Source organism: Bos taurus, chromosome 21, assembly GCF_002263795.3.
Source record: "Bos taurus isolate L1 Dominette 01449 registration number 42190680 breed Hereford chromosome 21, ARS-UCD2.0, whole genome shotgun sequence".
Classification (NCBI taxonomy): domain Eukaryota; kingdom Metazoa; phylum Chordata; class Mammalia; order Artiodactyla; family Bovidae; genus Bos; species Bos taurus.
Window position 1 is genome coordinate 58,999,392 of NC_037348.1, and position 17,671 is coordinate 59,017,062.

A 17,671-nucleotide genomic window follows, 5' to 3' on the forward strand; every position below is an offset into this window, starting at 1 on the left:
CCCGCGCCCCTGGAGCCTGCGCTCCCTGACAAGAGCAGCCCAAGCACCGTGACGAAGAGCAGCCCCTACTCTCCACAGCTAGGAAAGAGTCCACGCAGCAGCGAAGACCCAGCACAGCCAAAAAACACATGAACAAATTTAAAAAAGAGAGAATCTGTAGTTACAATAAACATAAAAAGATTCTCAGTCTCTCACGTTTTTTTAAAAAAGTGGCAGCTATATAATAATGTCCTGTACTTTGTTTTTTAAAGTTGATGTAATCTGGATTGCTCCACAATTAGCACATAGAAGTGTTCCTCATTTTTATAGCTGCCTAATATTCTAGTATATCCTATTAATAATATTCTACTATTTCAATACTTGAGTATATCTATTGTTCAGTCAGTACTATCATGGTGGACTCTGGGTTACTGTAACTTCTGCTATTACTGATGATGTAACAATGAAGAGCATCTTAGCTGTGTTGCTCTTCCAGGTGAATCCACCTGTGCGACCAGATCCCTGCTGACGGGCATGCGGACAACTGACTGCTTCCTTCAGTGATGCACGAGAACTAGTGAGCACCACTACATTTCTGCACCTTTACACTCTAGAACGGGAGTTTAGATTTTTAGTTTTCAGTGGAATGCTAGAGCTCTCCCAGACTTTCAGTCACTGATGAGGTATGTGAACGTCTTCTCTGGCCTCTGCCTGTTTATATGGCCGCAGTGCTCATCTCTTCCTGACTGAATTGCAAGGTGTCTCTCTGTGTGAGGAATGTGAGCACATGTCACCTGTATCATGGGGCATTTCCCCAGGTTTCCATGACTGTCTTACTTTGGTGACAGTACCTTTAGTTTGCTCATTTGTTTGTTGGCCTTTACCATGAATATGTTTTTAGTTTTATGAATTAAAATATGTCAATATTTTGTAGTTTCTCACTGTGGAATAAGGTTGGGATATGCATTGGGAATACCAGACCACCTGACCTTCCTCTTGAGAAACCTATATGAAGGTCAGGAAGCAACAGTTAGAACTGGACATGGAACAACAGACTGGTTCCAAATAGGAAAAGGAGTTCGTCACGGCTGTATATTGTCACCCTGCTTATTTAACTTCTATGCAGAGTACATCATGAGAAACGCTGGGCTGGAAGAAGCACAAGCTGGAATCAAGATTGCTGGGAGAAATATCAATAACCTCAAGTGGTGTCATAAGGATGACACCACCCTTATGGCAGAAAGTGAAGAGGAACTAAAAGCCTCTTGATGAAAGTGAAAGAGAAGAGTGAGAAAGTTGGCTTAAAGCTCAACATTCAGAAAACTAAGATCATGGCATCTGCTGCCATAACTCAATATCAAATAGATGGAGAAACAGTAGAAACAGTGTCAGACTTTATTTTGGGGGCTCCAAAATCACTGCAGATGGTGACTACAGTCATGAAATTAAAAGACGCTTACTCCTTGGAAGAAAAGTTATGACCAACCTAGATAGCATATTCAAAAGCAGAGACATTACTTTGCCAACAAAGGTCCGTCTAGTCAAGGCTATGGTTTTTCCAGTGGTCATGTATGGATGTGAGAGTTGGACTGTGAAGAAAGCTGAGCGCTGAAGAATTGATGCTTTTGAACTGTGGTGTTGGAGAAGACTCTTGCTAGTCCCTTGGACTGCAAGGAGATCCAACCAGTCCATCCTAAAGGAGATCAGTCCTGGGTGTTCTTTGGAAGGACTGATGCTGAAGCTGAAACTCCAGTACTTTGGCCACCTCATGCGAAGAGTTGACTCATTGGAAAAGACTCTGATGCTGGGAGGGATTGGGGGCAGGAGGAGAAGGGGACGACAGAGGATGAGATGGCTGGATGGCATCACTGACTCGATGGACGTGAGTCTGAGTGAACTCCAGGAGTTGGTGATGGACAGGGAGGCCTGGCGTGCTGCGATTCATGGGGTCGTAAAGAGTCGGACATGACTGAGCGACTGAACTGAACTGAACTGATACCTTCTCCAACTCAAGATTGTAAAATATTCACACATGCAGATTCATGTACATATATACACATGTACATACACACACCTGTATGTACACATGTATACACACACTGTATATACATACATAGACATATACACACACCGTACATACACATGTAGACATATACACACACCTGTACATACACACGTGTACATATACACACACCATACATACACATGTAGACATATACACACACCTGTATACAGTTACATATGCCAACATGATTCTTATGTTTATATCTGTAACCCTCCTGAGTTTATCTTTACATATGAAGTAATTCGTAACATAAGCTCTCCTTTCTCTGCAAATTTAAAATGCTACCTTCTTGAGAGAATGACTCAGAGATGTTCAAAATTATTAGAGATTAGACTTCTCAATTCAACTTAGTAGAAAAAGACCCTAAAATTAAATTAGTTGGTCTACCTTTCATAATAATAAAAAGTGAACTCTCCAGATATTAATACATAAACTAATTTAAAACCTAGTAAATTGGATTCAATAGCATCTTGAAATTTACATTGCATTTAAAATAGCTCTCAGTGGCATCTGCCTGTGGGCAGGGTCTGACCCATAGAGAGAGAGTTTGTCCTCGATCAATCAACACAACTCTTGAGAATTCTGGGCAGTAAAACAAGTGCGACAAGTCTTTGCTTGTTTGTTTTTGCTTCATTTTTCTTTCCAGAGTGAACAGACTTTCTGTCACCTTGCACTGTTTAGAGAACACAGCAAGGGGAGAGCGAGAATCCCTGCACGTGTAATAAGGAAGCACGGTCAGTTATTAATGGGAGGACTGGCTGCTTTCTTGGTGTAACAGCAGGAAGACAAGACACTCAACAGAACCACTGTCCCCAGAGGTCAAGCAGCCTTCACAGAAGGGAGGTTACATTATGTGGCTCAAAAGGGCTGACGACAGGTAGCTCCAGACCCTTGCAGGTCTCAGCCAGGCAGACCAAAGCAGGCTTGCTGGGCAAGTCCATCACACAGGAGAGTGTATGTGAGGCAGGAGGCATGTAAAACCCCCAGGGGTCAGCATGCCCATATGACAGTTTAGCCGTAAGAACATCAATCCATCCTCAATCCATCCAATTAGAACTAAAGTATAATTACCGGGCTATTTCTGGCTATTTTATCTGCCTTCTTGAATACCATTATTAACATCAATAGAATTAACTGTGCATACCAAGAGGAGAATAAAAACCTGAAGGAGGTCAGCAGACACTAATTCTTATGTTTATCATTTGAATCTTAATCCGCCTGTCAGTCAGCTCCCACTGGTGAAGTTCTGTGGTGCTGGAGGGAAACACATCTGGGGAGCTGCTAAATCCCAGACTTTCTGCTCAGGGCCATGTTTTAAACCCAACTTTGGAACCACCTTCTCCTTTCTCACAGAAAGCACGTGGTCCCTGGCATGCACTCCTGCTGTTCAGGTGAAGTACTTTCCCTGAACGTGGAATTACAATAACCGTTTTCAATCAAACCCCTGGTCCTTATGTGGCCAAGGCACCTCATCCCTTTGAGTCAGGGTTTTGTTCCATAACGTGGGCACAGTTTTAACCTCCCTGGGGAAAGAGCTGAGCTTTTGTGAGGTCATTTAAGATGAAAATAAATGAAATGATATTGAAACCTATAAAATCCCAAGATGTGCTAAGATCCTAACAGGCCATAACAACAACTTAATTGATGTACCGCCCAGTAACATATTTTCAAGAGAAATTTCGTATCTTAACACAAGGAACAACTTGCTATGGGAGTTTCATGGACTTTGCGAATCCGCGGAGTCGTCCTACAAGGCATGGTACTGTCTGGGCACAGCACCACCCGCTCCGCGTCATGTATCCACTGCAGCGTCAGATATGGGGGAAAAGAATAATCTACAGACATATAAGGAGAATGTAGCACATGCCCCGGGAACAGCGTTGACCTGCCGCTTCACCCTCCTGTCGAACCTCCACACCAGAGAAGCCAAGCTCGTGGTGGAAAAAGCAGGTGCTTCTTTGCATGTGAATCCAGACTTAGCTGGAAGGACCGGAAACAGACGACAGTCTGACAGCTAAGAACTGCAGTCGTGTTTTCATCATTCAAACGAATAGCCAAGTTCCTCGTTTCCTCTGTTTATATTTCGGAAATCAGTTGAATTTACCCGCAGTGTATCTCAGCACGCACCCCTGTGTTCACTGCAGCAGTAGTCACAATAGCCAAGACCGGGGCTCATCCTGTCTGTCCACGCAGAGATGAGTGGACAAAGACGGTGTGGAACAGATACGCAACGGGACATTTCTCAGCCATAAAAAAGAGTGGAATGATGCCATTTGAGCAACGTGGATGGACCTAGAGATTATCATACTATGTGAAGTAAGGCAGAAAGAGAAAGACAAACGCCACATGATATCGCTTATATGTGGAATCTAAAGTAACCCAGATGAACTTATCTATGAAACAGAAGCAGATTTACAGACACGGAACAGACGTGTGGTTGCCGGGAGGCGTGGGGGTGGGCGTGGACTGCGGGTGCAAACTGTCACAGACAGGCTGGATAAACAAGCGCACAGACAACGGTACCCAATATCCTGGGATAAACCCAGTGGAAAAGACTTTAAACAAAGAGTGTGTGCATGCATGTAACTAAATCACTTTGCTATACAGCACAGATTGGCGCAACGTTGTAAATCAACTATATTTCAATTTTAAAAACCCCACAGTGTATCTTTGGACAAATATATAAAGCATATTCTATGATATTTGTAAAATTAATCCAGTTCCTGTTCTTACCTTGCAAAAACTTTGTTGCCTACGCGCCTGTAAAGTTACAGTAAACACAAAACTCCCCACTGTGACTGTCTCTCACACACAGGAACTCCTGATACATAGCTGCAATGATCTGAGAAGACATGGGTGGCTATGACTGGTGCTCACTGGCTATGACTGGTGCTCAAATATTAATACCTGACTTAAAAATCACCCTAGTATATTTCCTTCATTACTATGCAGTAAGTGTAACCAAAGGTCTAATAGGTTTTTTAAAGAGGACTTTAAATTGATGGCCATTGAGTCCAATATTTTCAATCCTGGGCTTTTTCTGGGTTGACTGCTGGCTCGTGTGAGGAAAGCCCTGAGCTGGGGCGGGGGAGGTGCAGGGGGCTTACGTTTGGAGGTCTCCCAGCGGCCTCTGTCCGATGGATGTGAGCAGGGGCTCCGGCCGGAGGGCCAGCTTGGGGGACGTCTTGGGGCTGGAGTCCGAGTCCCCGCTGTCCTCATCGCCCATGGCTTTGATGTAGCTCCCGCTCCTCATCCTCCTGCAGGGGATCTCGTCGTCTCTGCCCCCCGTGGGGCGCCCTGCCCACTCGTCCTGGGGCACCTGGGGAGAGCACACAGGGCGTCAGGGCCCCAGCTGCCTCCTGGGGACGCGGCCCCCGAAGACACGGCTCGTCACCGGCACTCAGCACCGAACGTCACATGCTTCTTCATGGTCCGTCACTCAAATCCCAAAAGGATGTTCACATATAATCATTGCTTTTCCTCCTGTTATAAAAGTGACAAGCATTATGGGAAAAGTGAGAAAATGTTAGAAAAGTAGAATGAGGAAAAAATGTAGTTTCAGCACCTGGAAAAACCACTGCTAACACTTAGATTTATTTCCTTGTGGTGAGAAAGCAGTTGAACCTTGAGAAAACTGGACAAAAGAGGTCTCCAGTGTGGAGAGGAAGAAAGGAGGAGAAGAAGGAAACCAGAGGAGGAGGCCCTGAGGCCTGTGAGCGCTGACATGGGGCGTGGGTCGTGGTCCCCACGCCGGGGCCCGGCACGCTGGGGCCCTGCCCGCCAGGGCACGCCCGGACCTGAGTCCCGGCACTCAGACCGTGTGCTGTTGGCAGCGTGCGTGCAGGCTGCGCTGCGGGGAGGAAGGAGCAGGCCTGCAATCGGTGCTGATCCGCCCCCCAGGAAACCCGAGGTCCTCACACAGCACACACATCACAGGCTGTCTCCGCCACAGGCGCTCAGGGCAGAGTGGTCCCTTCACGCTCCACCAGCCGTGATGCTGACAAAAACCAAAACCACACCAGGCAGTGGCCGAGTGTAGGGGGATGTGTGAGTCCACACGCGCCAGCACCATCACACGGAGCTATGTAGTCCAAGGACCCAGTGCACATGCTCTTCACGCTGGAGGAGGGAATCTCCCACCATGCTCTTCGTGGAGACGATGCAGTTCCGTGTTGACAAAGTCTTCGTAGGTGGGGCTTGTCCTGTGGTTAATGGCTGCGCTGTGCGTAGTCATTCAGTCCTGACTCCTTGCGACCTCATGGACCCCATGGAGCCTGCCAGGATCCTCTGTCCATGGGGATTCTCCAGGCAAGAATACTGGAGTGGGTTCATTGTAAAAGGAGTCTTGCCATCTTTCCACGTTAAAAAAAAATTTTTTTTTAATTGAAGTTCAATTTATTTACAACCTTGTGTTAATTTCTGCTGTATAACAAAGTGATTCAGCTATACATATATACACTGTTTTTCATATTCTTTTCCACTGTGGTTATCACAGGATATTGAATCCAGTTCCCCGTGCTATCCAGTAGGACCTGCTGTTTACCCACCCTGTAAACACTAGTTTACATCTGCTAACCCCAAACCCCTAGTCCTCCCCACCCCTCCTGCCCGCCTCGGCAACCGCACGTCTTTTCTCTGTGTCTGTGAGCTTGTCTGTTGATGCGTTCATTTGTCATCTCTCAGTTTTGATGGGGCCACTGGGCTGTTCGTTACCGTCCCAGCCAGGGACACGCAGGGCTAGCTGCCAGGGCAGAGTTATCAGCTGAAAGCACTTTTTCTCCATCTTCCATCTTGCACACTGCAGCCCAGGGCAGGACGGATGCCCCTTCTGGGGCCCCCACCAACACGCAGGGAGCGGGCGCCCCTCAGTGAGGGTGAGCGCATGGGTACCGAGCCCCCCAGACCCCATGGTGACACTCCACTGAACCTCCCTGCAGCCTGGGTGCGGAACCGGCCCCAACCCCGGGCCAGGCTGGGTCCATGAAAGACACAGAGACACGCCAGCCTCACGTGGAAGAGGAGGGGGCTTCACAGGACAGAGACTCTGGGTCCTCACAGGCCTGACCCTCAGGGCGACGTGGCCCAGGGACTCCCAGCTGCAGAGCAGGGCTTGGGGGCAGCATGTCCAAGTTCCCTACAGCCAGGTGCTGAGCGCCCATCTCCCAGCGGCTTTCAAGGGGATGGTGACCCCGGGGAGGGGTCCAGACCTGGGCAGGCGGGTGGGCACGAGACCACAGAGGGCAGCACAGAGCTGCCAGAGACACTGCGGGAAGAAGAAGAAACGCCGGCAACACAGCCACTGGGGAAAGACACAGGATTACAGGAGTGGGGGCACTCGGGAGAGGAGATCAGGAGGAGGGAAGTCTGGGCTTCTCCAGACATCCAGGCCTCTCTCCTCACAGGGGTCAGTTTCAGCAATCCCGAAAACTGGAGGATGGACAAGGCTGTGGGACAGAGGCTGCCCCCAGCCTCTTGCCCAGCAGTAACATGGGCCCACGCTTTATGCCACTAGTCGGAAGACTCGATCTGTGGGTGCCTCTGACCCAGCAATGTCCCCAGACAACAGGATTCGTGCTGGGGACTGTGAACTGATCATTAGGGTCAAAGGAGGGAACTGATAATATCTCATGGGGTGGTTGAAAATATCTACTAAACCATGCCATGGATAATATGCACAAGAACGAGTATTTAGCCAAGGAGAGATGTCCATGAGGGAGAGCACTTTCTAAACTTTGGACACCATGTTTCTGATACTGTAAAAGCAGATGTGTGTGCGTGTGCACGCGTGTTCAGTTGTGTCTGATGTTTTGAGACCACATGGACTGTACCCACCAGGCTCCTCTGTCCATGGGATTTCCCAGGCAAGAATACTGGAGTGGGTTGCCATTTCCTTCTCCAGGGATCTTCCCGACCCAGGAATTGAACCATGTCTACTTTGTCTCCTGCATTGGCAGGGGGGTTCTTTATCGCTGAGCCACCAGGGAAGCCCTGAAAGACAGAGATGCTGTATTATGCATAGAAACACAGCCGGGAGGATGTGCAATGATCACTGGGAGACAGTAATGGTGGGCTTTTCAATGATTTTTCTTTATGTTTTCTAAATTTTCTACATGGACCATATATATATTAATAACTATTGTAATAAAAAGTAAACTTATTTTTTTAATTTAAGAAAATTTAGTCCCAAGTGAGAATACATTTCAGTAGAGGAGACAGGCATAAAATAAAGTGATTATGGTTTAATTAGGGCAAAGAAGGAGGTGCAGAGGGCAAATAGGGAAGGAGCCAGAGGAAGCTGTTGACAGAGAGGAGGTGATCGGGGAAGGCTTCCTGGAGGTGAGGCTGGGGGCTCTAAGTCACTGGGACTCGAGCAGCAGGCAGAAGAGTCTCACAGAGACTCCAGCTCCCCCGCCAGCGCCCGGGAGAGGGGCTCGGCTGTGGGGCAGGCGCTCCAAGGAGGCTGGTGGGAGGTGGATGGGGAGGAGCCACGTGCCAGGGAAGACGCGTTCCCACTGGCAGCTTATGGAATTTTTGTGAATCAAAAACATGCTTCTGTTAAAAAAAAAACAAAGTAGAGGTTTTTTTTCCCAGAAGCTTGTGAATTAACTAACAAATGAGATCAGCTTGTATATTTTTGTTTCTGATTGAAGCTGCCAATTTCGCAGTCTTTGACAGACGAGATTTCAATACAGAAGGAGAGTAAACCAGAGTCAAGGGCAGTTGCAACGCTGATTCCAAAGCATATGTCTGCAGACTGTAAAAAGAACGGGGGAGTGACACTGAAATGCCACCGTGCCTCAGTAAAGAACGCTTTCTTCAGCACATTACAGGCTCACAAACCTGCAGTGGCAGGCGTGAGGGTGGCCAGGGTGGACCCCAAAACATCAAGTGCTTCATGGACGAATAAACTTCTTTTCATGGTATCCACAGCTTCTGCGAATCCATGTGTAACCTTTGCTGCATTTAGAGATAACTATTACTCTAATTTCCTACTTGCTTAGAGCACTGACATTTACAATTTCTGAATAGGCATCTTCTTAAGGTTGAGGTGAGTGTAGATTTCAGTATCTCCTGCTTATTGCTTGAAGAAGATTTCAGGCTGCAGATTAAAATGTCCTTTCTTCCTTTTAAGCAGCATGGCAAAGGTACAAGGGGTTTTGTAATAATATTCTCTTCCAGGTGCTGAAACCAAGGAAGAAAATGCCATCAAACACTAGGTGTCCATGTGGGGACATGTCTTCTCCATTCAGTCCACAATTTTCTTGTTTTGTTTTAAATGCACGCCAGGCACATTTGCCCTGGGAATATAACAGAGCAAGACAGCTGGGCTTCCCAGTTCCAGGCTGTCACAGTGCAAGACCATGGGTCTGAGTGGGGCGCCCTCGAGGGCAGCCTGGACATCTGTCTGGGGTGGCTGTGATGCCACACACTGGGGGGATGTGGCCAGCACCCCGGGGGTCAAGAAGCAGGACGCAACCCCACCCCGTGGAGGATCAGCTGCTGTCCTGTGTGACCCCACCCCTTGGAGGGCAGGCTCCTGTCCTGTGTGATCCCAGCGTTTGCCTTCCTGTCTGTGACGACCCAAGCCTTGACTACAGCTCTTTTCTGTATGTAAACCACAGTGCTCTTGGTTTCCTCTGCGCGGTGTCACTGATGGAGGGAACTGTGGTGCGCTGTTCCACCTGGAGGTCAGAGCAGCCTGCGGGCGGGCCTCTGAGACTCCTTCCTCGGGTCCAGATTAGCGGCAAGTCTTCACCCAGAAACGAGCTCCCAAATTCTCCCCTTCCCTCTGGACACGTCTGTCAGGGACCAGACGATTTGATATTAAGATTCATGTTCTTATTTCACAAGTGACCTTCCTTTTATTTCTCTGTTTTATTAGTGTTTGGAGGCTTTATACATGGACATGAGCCTGTGCACTTGAGCCTTGAACAACGTGGGAGTCGGGTGCCACCCGTCCACGCGGCGAAAAGTCGAGCCTAACGTGCAGTCAGCCTTCCATGTGTGGTTTAGAAAAACCATCCATCTTTACCAAATGGGCCTTTTCTGGTTTCTGCCTCAAGCACTTCAAAGGCCTCAGGCCTTGGGTGCTTCCACACAGCCCGAAGTAAATGCTGACTTCCGACCAAGAGCTGAGGGTGTGGGTCAGCTCTGAGACCGACTCCTCCACACCCCGTCTGAAGTGACCCCACCTCTGTCCGGACGCTGTCCCCTATCCCAGCACACGGGGGCAGGGCTGATGGGAGTGACGACTGTCCAGCACGTGGACTGACCCAGGAGGCTGCGACCGTTCACTGCATCACTGTCAGGTGCTGGCTTGGTCTCGGGCCTGTGACAGGCAGGCATTTGAGGAATGTTGCTGAAATAAATTCTTCATTGACGGATGGTGGGGTTTGAGCATTTGCCAGCCATGAGCCTGGTAAATCTCTCTGCCTCACTGATTGCGTATACATCAGACGCTGTGGTTAGATTCAAGAGAGTGTAAGAAAGACCCTTGGGAAACCGTCAGTCACTACAGAAACGTGTAATATTGTGTGGGTGAGCATGCTACTTCATTCCCGTTCACCAGTTAAGAATGACAGGGCCTGTGTGTGACTGAATGTTCGCAGTGGGAAGTCAGAGAGGAGCTGCCTCGTGGGCTGGCACGCCCGCCACCCTCAGCACAGAACCCACTGTGGTAGCAACTCTGGGAAAGGCAGCGTCGTAGGCTGTATTTCTGTGTGCACTCGAGCCAGGGGCCAGGGGACCTTATCAGCTTCATGAGTGACCCAGGAGCAGGCTGCTCACGACCCACAGCATTTGGAGCCCTCTCCCGTGAAGGACGGTGGGGCAGGCTGGGTGCCTGGGGCTGGGACGTGCAGACCTTGGCAGGGCTGGGTATTGGGGGCAAGGCTGAAATGCCCTTCTAGCCTGGGGAAGCCTCCGTGCTCACGGTGGCCCTCAGCTCCATGTGCTTCTGCTCATCTCCTCCAACAGCTCCTGGAGTGTCGGGCCGGGAGCTCTTCCCCCAGCAGACCCCAGACAAGACACTGCAGCATGGTCAACACACATGTGGAGGGAGACCCTGGTCACCGGAGGGACCCCGTGGGTCTGGACCGCCAGTCGGGCAGAAACAACAGAGACAGGAAGGAGGGACAGAAAGTGAAGGAGGCGGGGGGAGATGCCAGGGCCCAGGATGGGAGAAGGGGACCAGAGCTGGTGCTGGTCCCAGGCTGCGTGACGCTGGAGGGGGGCTGCACTGGAGGGGTCAAGGCCCACGTTCCCCGTGTGCTCCCAGTGTGTTCCCGGTGTGCTCCGGGTGTGTTCCCGGTGTGCTCCCGGTGCACTCCAGGTGCGCTCCCGGTGTGCTCCAGGTATGTTCACAGTGTGCTCCCAGTGTGCTCCCGGTGTGCTCCCGGTGTGTTCCCGGTGTGCTCCCAGTGTGCTCCAGGTGTGTTCCCGGTGTGCTCCTGGTGTGTTCCCGGTGTGCTCCCAGTATGCTCCAGGTGTGTTCCCGGTGTGCTCCCGGTGTGTTCCCAGTGTGCTCCAGGTGTGCTCCCAGTGTGCTCCCAGTGTGCTCCAGGTGTTCCCAGTGTGCTCTAGGTGTGACAGAGGCAGCTGCCCCCATCTGTCCTCCCACCAGGGTCGGGCAGCCATCGTCCACCTTGTGTCCCTGGAACTCAGGGCAGGGCGTGACAGGGAGCATCCGCTCCTGAGCTGACCAGCTGCACGTCACCCACCCGGTCAGTGTGATATTCATTAAAACTCCGACTTTAGATGTTGTGTCTGCTGATGGAGGAAACAACCAAAGCAAGCTCTTTGAAAGAATAAAACATCAGAATTTTCTTTCAACTCTGTTGTCTGCTTTGACCTACTTAACATAAAACGGACTTCCTCTAATGTTAACTACGTATTCTGTACAAACCAAAGGTGAAAACAAAATACAACACTTTTGCTCACCTCCAGATTTCTCTAGCTTCTGGTGGAGAAAACAAAAAGAGCCTATGAACATTTATTTCTCTCCTCTGTTCTTTTAAATCTTACTCCTACAGCAGCAGCTACAGACAAACTCTTCCACTCCCCTGCCTCTGATCTGGCTGGGGAGGATTCCCAGGAAGTGCAGTGCAGTCAGCAGGGAGACTGTGGAAGGGCTGGGGCTCCAGCCCCTGGGACACCAGCAGCCTGGGGAGGGGTGGGGCCTGGGGCACTCCAAGTCTCACATCTCCCATGTTTATCACAGTCCTTTACAGATGTTCAGGCAAAAACTTCCTATTTATGCATTAGCAAGGACTTCCTGGTGGCTCAGTGGTAAAGAACCTGCCTGCAACGCAGGAGACCTGGGTTCGATCCCTGGATTGAGAAGATCCCCTAGAGGAGGGGATGGCAACCCATTCCAGTATCCTTGCCTGGAGAATTCCAAGGAGAGAGGAACCTGGTGGGGTCCATGGGGTCACAGAGAGTTGGACACAACTGAAGGGCATTTAGCAAGTAACTACAAGTAAAATTTAAGTCTCTTAAATATTAATATTTTAATTAATATTAATCAAACATTACTATTTTAAAATAAAATAATAATAAGCAATATTATTTAAATATTGCTATTTAAATCTGTCTCTTTGAATAAATCTGCCTATTAAAGCAATCTGATAAGCACATTTTCCTTTTAAACCAGATCCACTCGGTCATGGAGCATGCTCCAGGTGGCGGTTGGAATTGCTAACGCAATTCCAATTCACAGCCACCTGATGCCTGAGAAGAATCACGGTTGCTTATCTGCCTGGTTAACTGACTTCCTGACAACTCAGCCAGCAATCAGACACTGGCGATCAGACGGTTACTCAGGGTTCCAAGAGAACCTCTCCAATCCTGTGCACAGCCCGCATCACCCATCGAAGGGTGGATTCGAATGCAAATTACATGTGCCCTGAAGGAAACTTCAGGTTTCAGAGCTTTGCTAACAGCACTGTTAGCTGACAGAAGTAACTGCAGAGACCTCTGGAAAAAAGAGGGGGCCTCTTGGTGCTGGGCTCCCCTTTCATTTGGGCACATGTGGTTAGGAGCCAAGAGGACAGGAAGGGCCCCAGAGAATTCCGAGGTCACTGTGTCCGCACCCGCCCGTGCCTGTTGTTGCCTGCGGTGTGTTTCACCCACACCCCAGAGAACAGACTCGGTTCCTACAACCAGGCTCCCTGACATATCCAAGGTTTAAAGCTGCCAGCGTGGGGAAAGCTGGTGAGCTCATGCAAACTCATTCCTGGGCCCCACTGGCCGCTTTCAGATGGGGAAACGTTGCTGTGGGAGCACACGTTGTAGCCATCACTGGATCCTGCAGCCTCAGAGGCCCCCGGGACTGGCCCACCACACTCCAGGTCCTCCCAGGATGCTCCCACCAGCAGCCTGCAGAGTTGGGATAACCCCCTCACCTGCAGAGCAGGGACACCCCCCTGACCTGCAGAGCCCGGACGCCCCCCTGACCTGCAGAGCCCGGATGCCCCTCTGACCTGCAGAGCCTGGACGCCCCCCTGACCTGCAGAACCAGGTCGCCCCCTTCTCCTGCAGAGCCCGGATGCCCCCCTCACTTGCAGAGCCAGGATTCCCCCACTCACCTGCAGAGCCCGGACGCCCCCTGACCTGCAGAGCCTGGACGCACCCCTCACCTACAGAGCCCGGACGCCCCCCTGACCTGCAGAGCCAGGACGCCCCCTTCTCCTGCAAAGCCCGGATGCCCCCCTCACCTGCAGAGCCAGGATCCCCCTTCTCCTGCAGAGCCCGGATGCCCCCCTCACCTGCAGAGCCCGGACGCCCCCCTGACCTGCAGAGCCAGGACGCCCCCTTCTCCTGCAGCACCGGGACCCAGCCCTCACCTGCAGGTAGTGGCAGGGCCGCAGCGGCGGCTTCAACTCCGGGGGCCCGGGTGGCTTGTCCAGGTGCAGGGAGCTCTTGCGGTAGGCCTCCTTGGCCTGGCTCACGGTGAGCGTGGACCAGGAGCTGCGCTTCATGTACTTGGTGTCGGGCGTCAGGGCCAGGCCCTCGCAGGCCGAGCACTTGACGTCATTGTTGCTCTTGGAGGTTCTCAGCGAGAGGTCCCCGAAGGGGCCGGGCAGCGCGTCGGGGTAGCAGCGGGCCAAAGGCTCTGCGTGGGGCCGGCCGAGCGCGCTGGAGGCGCGGCAGGTGCTGTCACTGTCCAGGTTGTCGTCGGAGCCCCACCAGCTGCCCGGGCCCCCACGCGGCCGGCCCTCCACCTTGCGCTCGCGGCTCTTGCTCCGCCGGCCATGCTTGGCGTGGTGGCCGTGCGCGTGCTCGTCCGCCCTGCCGTCGGCCCTGGTGCCGTTGACGTGGCCTTTGGATGAGCCCTCCAGGGAGTGGGACTTGGTGAAGAGCTTCTGCACCGAGTGCACCAGGTGCCGGATGCGGCCGGGGCTCTCGCTGCGCTGCTCGGCGGCCGCGGAGGCGCGCTGGTACTGCAGCGTGTGGAAGCCGTCCCGGTGCAGCGGCAGCTGCTTCTCGAACTGGTCCAGCAGGTTGGCCGGGATGCGGTTGATCTTGGCGCCTGCGTGGGCCACGGCGCAGTCGTCCCTGCTGTCATAGTGGGAGCTATAGTGCATGCGGGGGAAGGTGCTGCTGGACACGTGGTCGCCCAGCACCACAGGCAGCATCACGCAGTCGGAGTGGATGGAGGTCCGCGGGGAGCAGCGGTGGTGCTCCAGCGGGCAGCTGTCGGCAGGGCTGAGCAGGTAGGGCGGTCGCGCCTCGGGGCCGTGGTGCAGGTGGCCTAGCTCGCAGTCCTCGGGCGGCGTCAGGCCACATGTGTGGCCAGAGCACAGCGGCGGGTTCCGACTCCCAGATAAGCCCTTCATAGTCCTTGGTGCGGGGGAGTACCTCTCTTCATTGAAGTGCGGAGTCGGGGACCATGAATACTGCTGGTCTGTCGAGAGAACACAGAAGCCGGGTCAGATGTGGAGCAACCCGGAGGGAAAGCCTGTGTGGACACCCCCGTCCACACGGGGACTGTTTTTATCCCGGGACCACTCCTGATTTGGACACTCAACTGAATGGTCATTTTTTCACACCACATGGACAGCTCCAAACTCCAGGAGTATGAAGAAGAGTAACCACTATTCCCCAGGGTGGTTCTGCAACTACAAATACTGAATGTCTAAAGTGGTCATCAGGTCTTGACAGTAAGATTTGGTGGTGTTAAGCGAACAGTTTGGGGGAAAAGAGTTACATTGACTAGATTTGAGTGCTATAGTTCAGTTTAAGAAGTTTGAGGAATAGCACCAGCTACTTAAGAAGTGAGATAGCTGGTGGGTTGATGCGCCACACCACACAGAGGGTTGGCTGTGAGCTGCGTAAAGCCACACACTGGCTGTGCAGGCAAGAAGCAGAGGTGACTTTCTCAAGGCCACCGTCCAAGTCAATATGAGGATGAAGCCATGATGCCCTGATTTCCTGTTTTGCACTGTTGATTTTGAGCTCTATGATTCTACTCAGAAAAAAAGGTTTCATTTTGTGAATGGTGCTACTGTATGGAGACCCTCGAACCACCGGAGCTGACCTCTGCAGGATGCTGGGTTTGCCAGGAGGAAGGCTGCACAGCCTAGTGGTTGGATCAGGGCCTCTGGACATGACTAGTTAGGTTCTGCCCCCAATGGTGCAGGACTCTAGGTGGGCTTCCATGTCCTCAACAGTGGAGGTCCAGGAGGAGGGCACGCAATAGTTACTCTAGCTAAGTTGTCATGATTGTGGTTGTTACCATTTTCAACTCTCTTGGCTCAGCATTCATGAAGTTCAGGGTTTACTGGGCTCCAGGCTTTGCCCCTCACTCTACCTCTACATCCTGCTGTCCTAGGATTTCTGCTTCTGTTGCTTCCAGCTGGCCATCAAAGAGGTGCAGGAGATACAGACTCCAACACAGCACAATATATGCATACGTAATGTATATACATAATGCATATATCCACACGTAATATGTATACATTGTACACGGTATACATATAATATATATACAGTAAATACAGACTTTATAGTATATGTGTGCTGTGCTGTGCTTAGTCGCTCAGTCATGTCCAATTCCTTGCAACCCCACTGACTGTAACCCGCCAGGCTCCTCTGTCCATGGGGATTCTCCAGGCAAGAATACTAGAGTGGGTTGCCATGCCCTCCTCCAGGGGACCTTCCTGAGCCAGGGATCAAACCAAGGTCTCCCACATTGCAAATGGATTCTTTACCATCTGAGCCACCAGGGAAGCCCATTATAGTATATACTATATATATATATATATAGCTTCCTCAATGGCTCAGCAGGTAAAGAAGTCTGCCTGCAATGCAGGAGACACAGGTGATGCGGGTCTGATCCCTGGGTTGGGAAGATCCCCTGGAGGGCATGGCAACCCACTCCAGTATTCTTGCCTGAAAAATCCAATGGACAGAGGAGCCTGGAGAGCTATAGTCCAATGGGTCACAATAGTACATAGTAAGAATATATGATATATAATGTAATACATACAGAAAATACAGACCCTAATAATGTACAGGCATGCTGCAGTCCATAGCATCACGGAGAGCTGGACACAACTAACTGAACAACAACAAATGTGTAAGGAAGCCGATTCTATTACAGTATGTAATACACATAAGTGGTGTAGCTCAGTTTAGTCGCTCAGTCGTGTCCGACTCTTTGTGACCCCATGAACCACAGCACGCCAGGCCTCCCTGTCCATCACCAACTCCCAGAGTCCACCCAAACCCATGTCCATTGAGTCGGTGATGCCATCCAACCATCTCATCCTCTGTCATCCCCTTCTCCTCCTGCCCTCAGTCTTTCCCAGCATCAGGATCTTTTCAAATGAGTCAGGTCTTCGCATCAGGTGGCCAAAGTATTGGAGTTTCAGCTTCAACATCAGTCCTTCCAATGAACACAGGACTGATCTTTAGGATGGACTGGCTGGATCTCCTTGCAGTCCAAGGGACTCTCAAGAGTCTTCTCCAATACCACAGTTCAAAAGCATCAATTCTTCGGCACTCAGCTTTCTTTATAGTCCAACTCTCACATCCATACATGATCACTGGAAAAACCATAGCCTTGACTAGATGGACCTTTGTTGACAAAGTAAGATCTCTGCTTTTTAATATGCTGTCTAGGTTGGTCACAACTTTCCTTCCAAGGAGTAAGCGTCTTTTAATTTCATGGCTGCAATCACCATCTGCAGTGATTTTGGAGCCCAGAAAAATAAAGTCAGCCACTGTTTCCATTGTTTCCCCATCTATTTGCCATCAAGTGATGGGACCGGATGCCATGATCTTCGTTTTCTGAATGTTGAGCTTTAAGCCAACTTTTTCACTCTCCTCTTTCACTTTCATCAAGAGGCTCTTTACACAAGTGTATAGGTAATACACATATTCATTTATAATATGCAGAAAATAAGGCTCTATTACAGTATACAATATGTATATATAATATAAATATGCATACACAGGAAATAGATTCTATGATCATGTATAATATGTACACATAACATGTGTATGTAATACGTATATATAATATGCACATATAGTATATAGTATGCATATATATGGGGCTTCCCTAGTGGCTCAGTGGTAAAGAATTCGCCTGCACTGCAGGAGACATGCGTTTGACTCTGGGTT

At 50.5% G+C, this 17,671-nt stretch overlaps 2 protein-coding genes across 2 annotated transcripts in view; both read right to left on the reverse strand.

Moving 5' to 3' along the window:
• Nucleotides 1–14,970, reverse strand: part of LOC132343404 (disks large-associated protein 2) — a 35,705-nt gene extending 20,735 nt beyond the window's left edge. Inside the window, exons 1-2 of the mRNA XM_059879417.1 lie at nucleotides 13,888–14,970; nucleotides 5,152–5,363 (exon numbers count right to left, since the gene is read on the reverse strand). Coding sequence (XP_059735400.1) covers nucleotides 5,152–5,363; nucleotides 13,888–14,880 — 1,205 coding nt within the window. The 5' untranslated portion in view covers nucleotides 14,881–14,970. The remainder of the gene's footprint in view (nucleotides 1–5,151; nucleotides 5,364–13,887) is intronic.
• Nucleotides 1–17,671, reverse strand: part of SERPINA6 (serpin family A member 6) — a 104,506-nt gene that overhangs the window by 65,623 nt on the left and 21,212 nt on the right. The gene's annotated exons all lie outside the window — the stretch shown is intronic.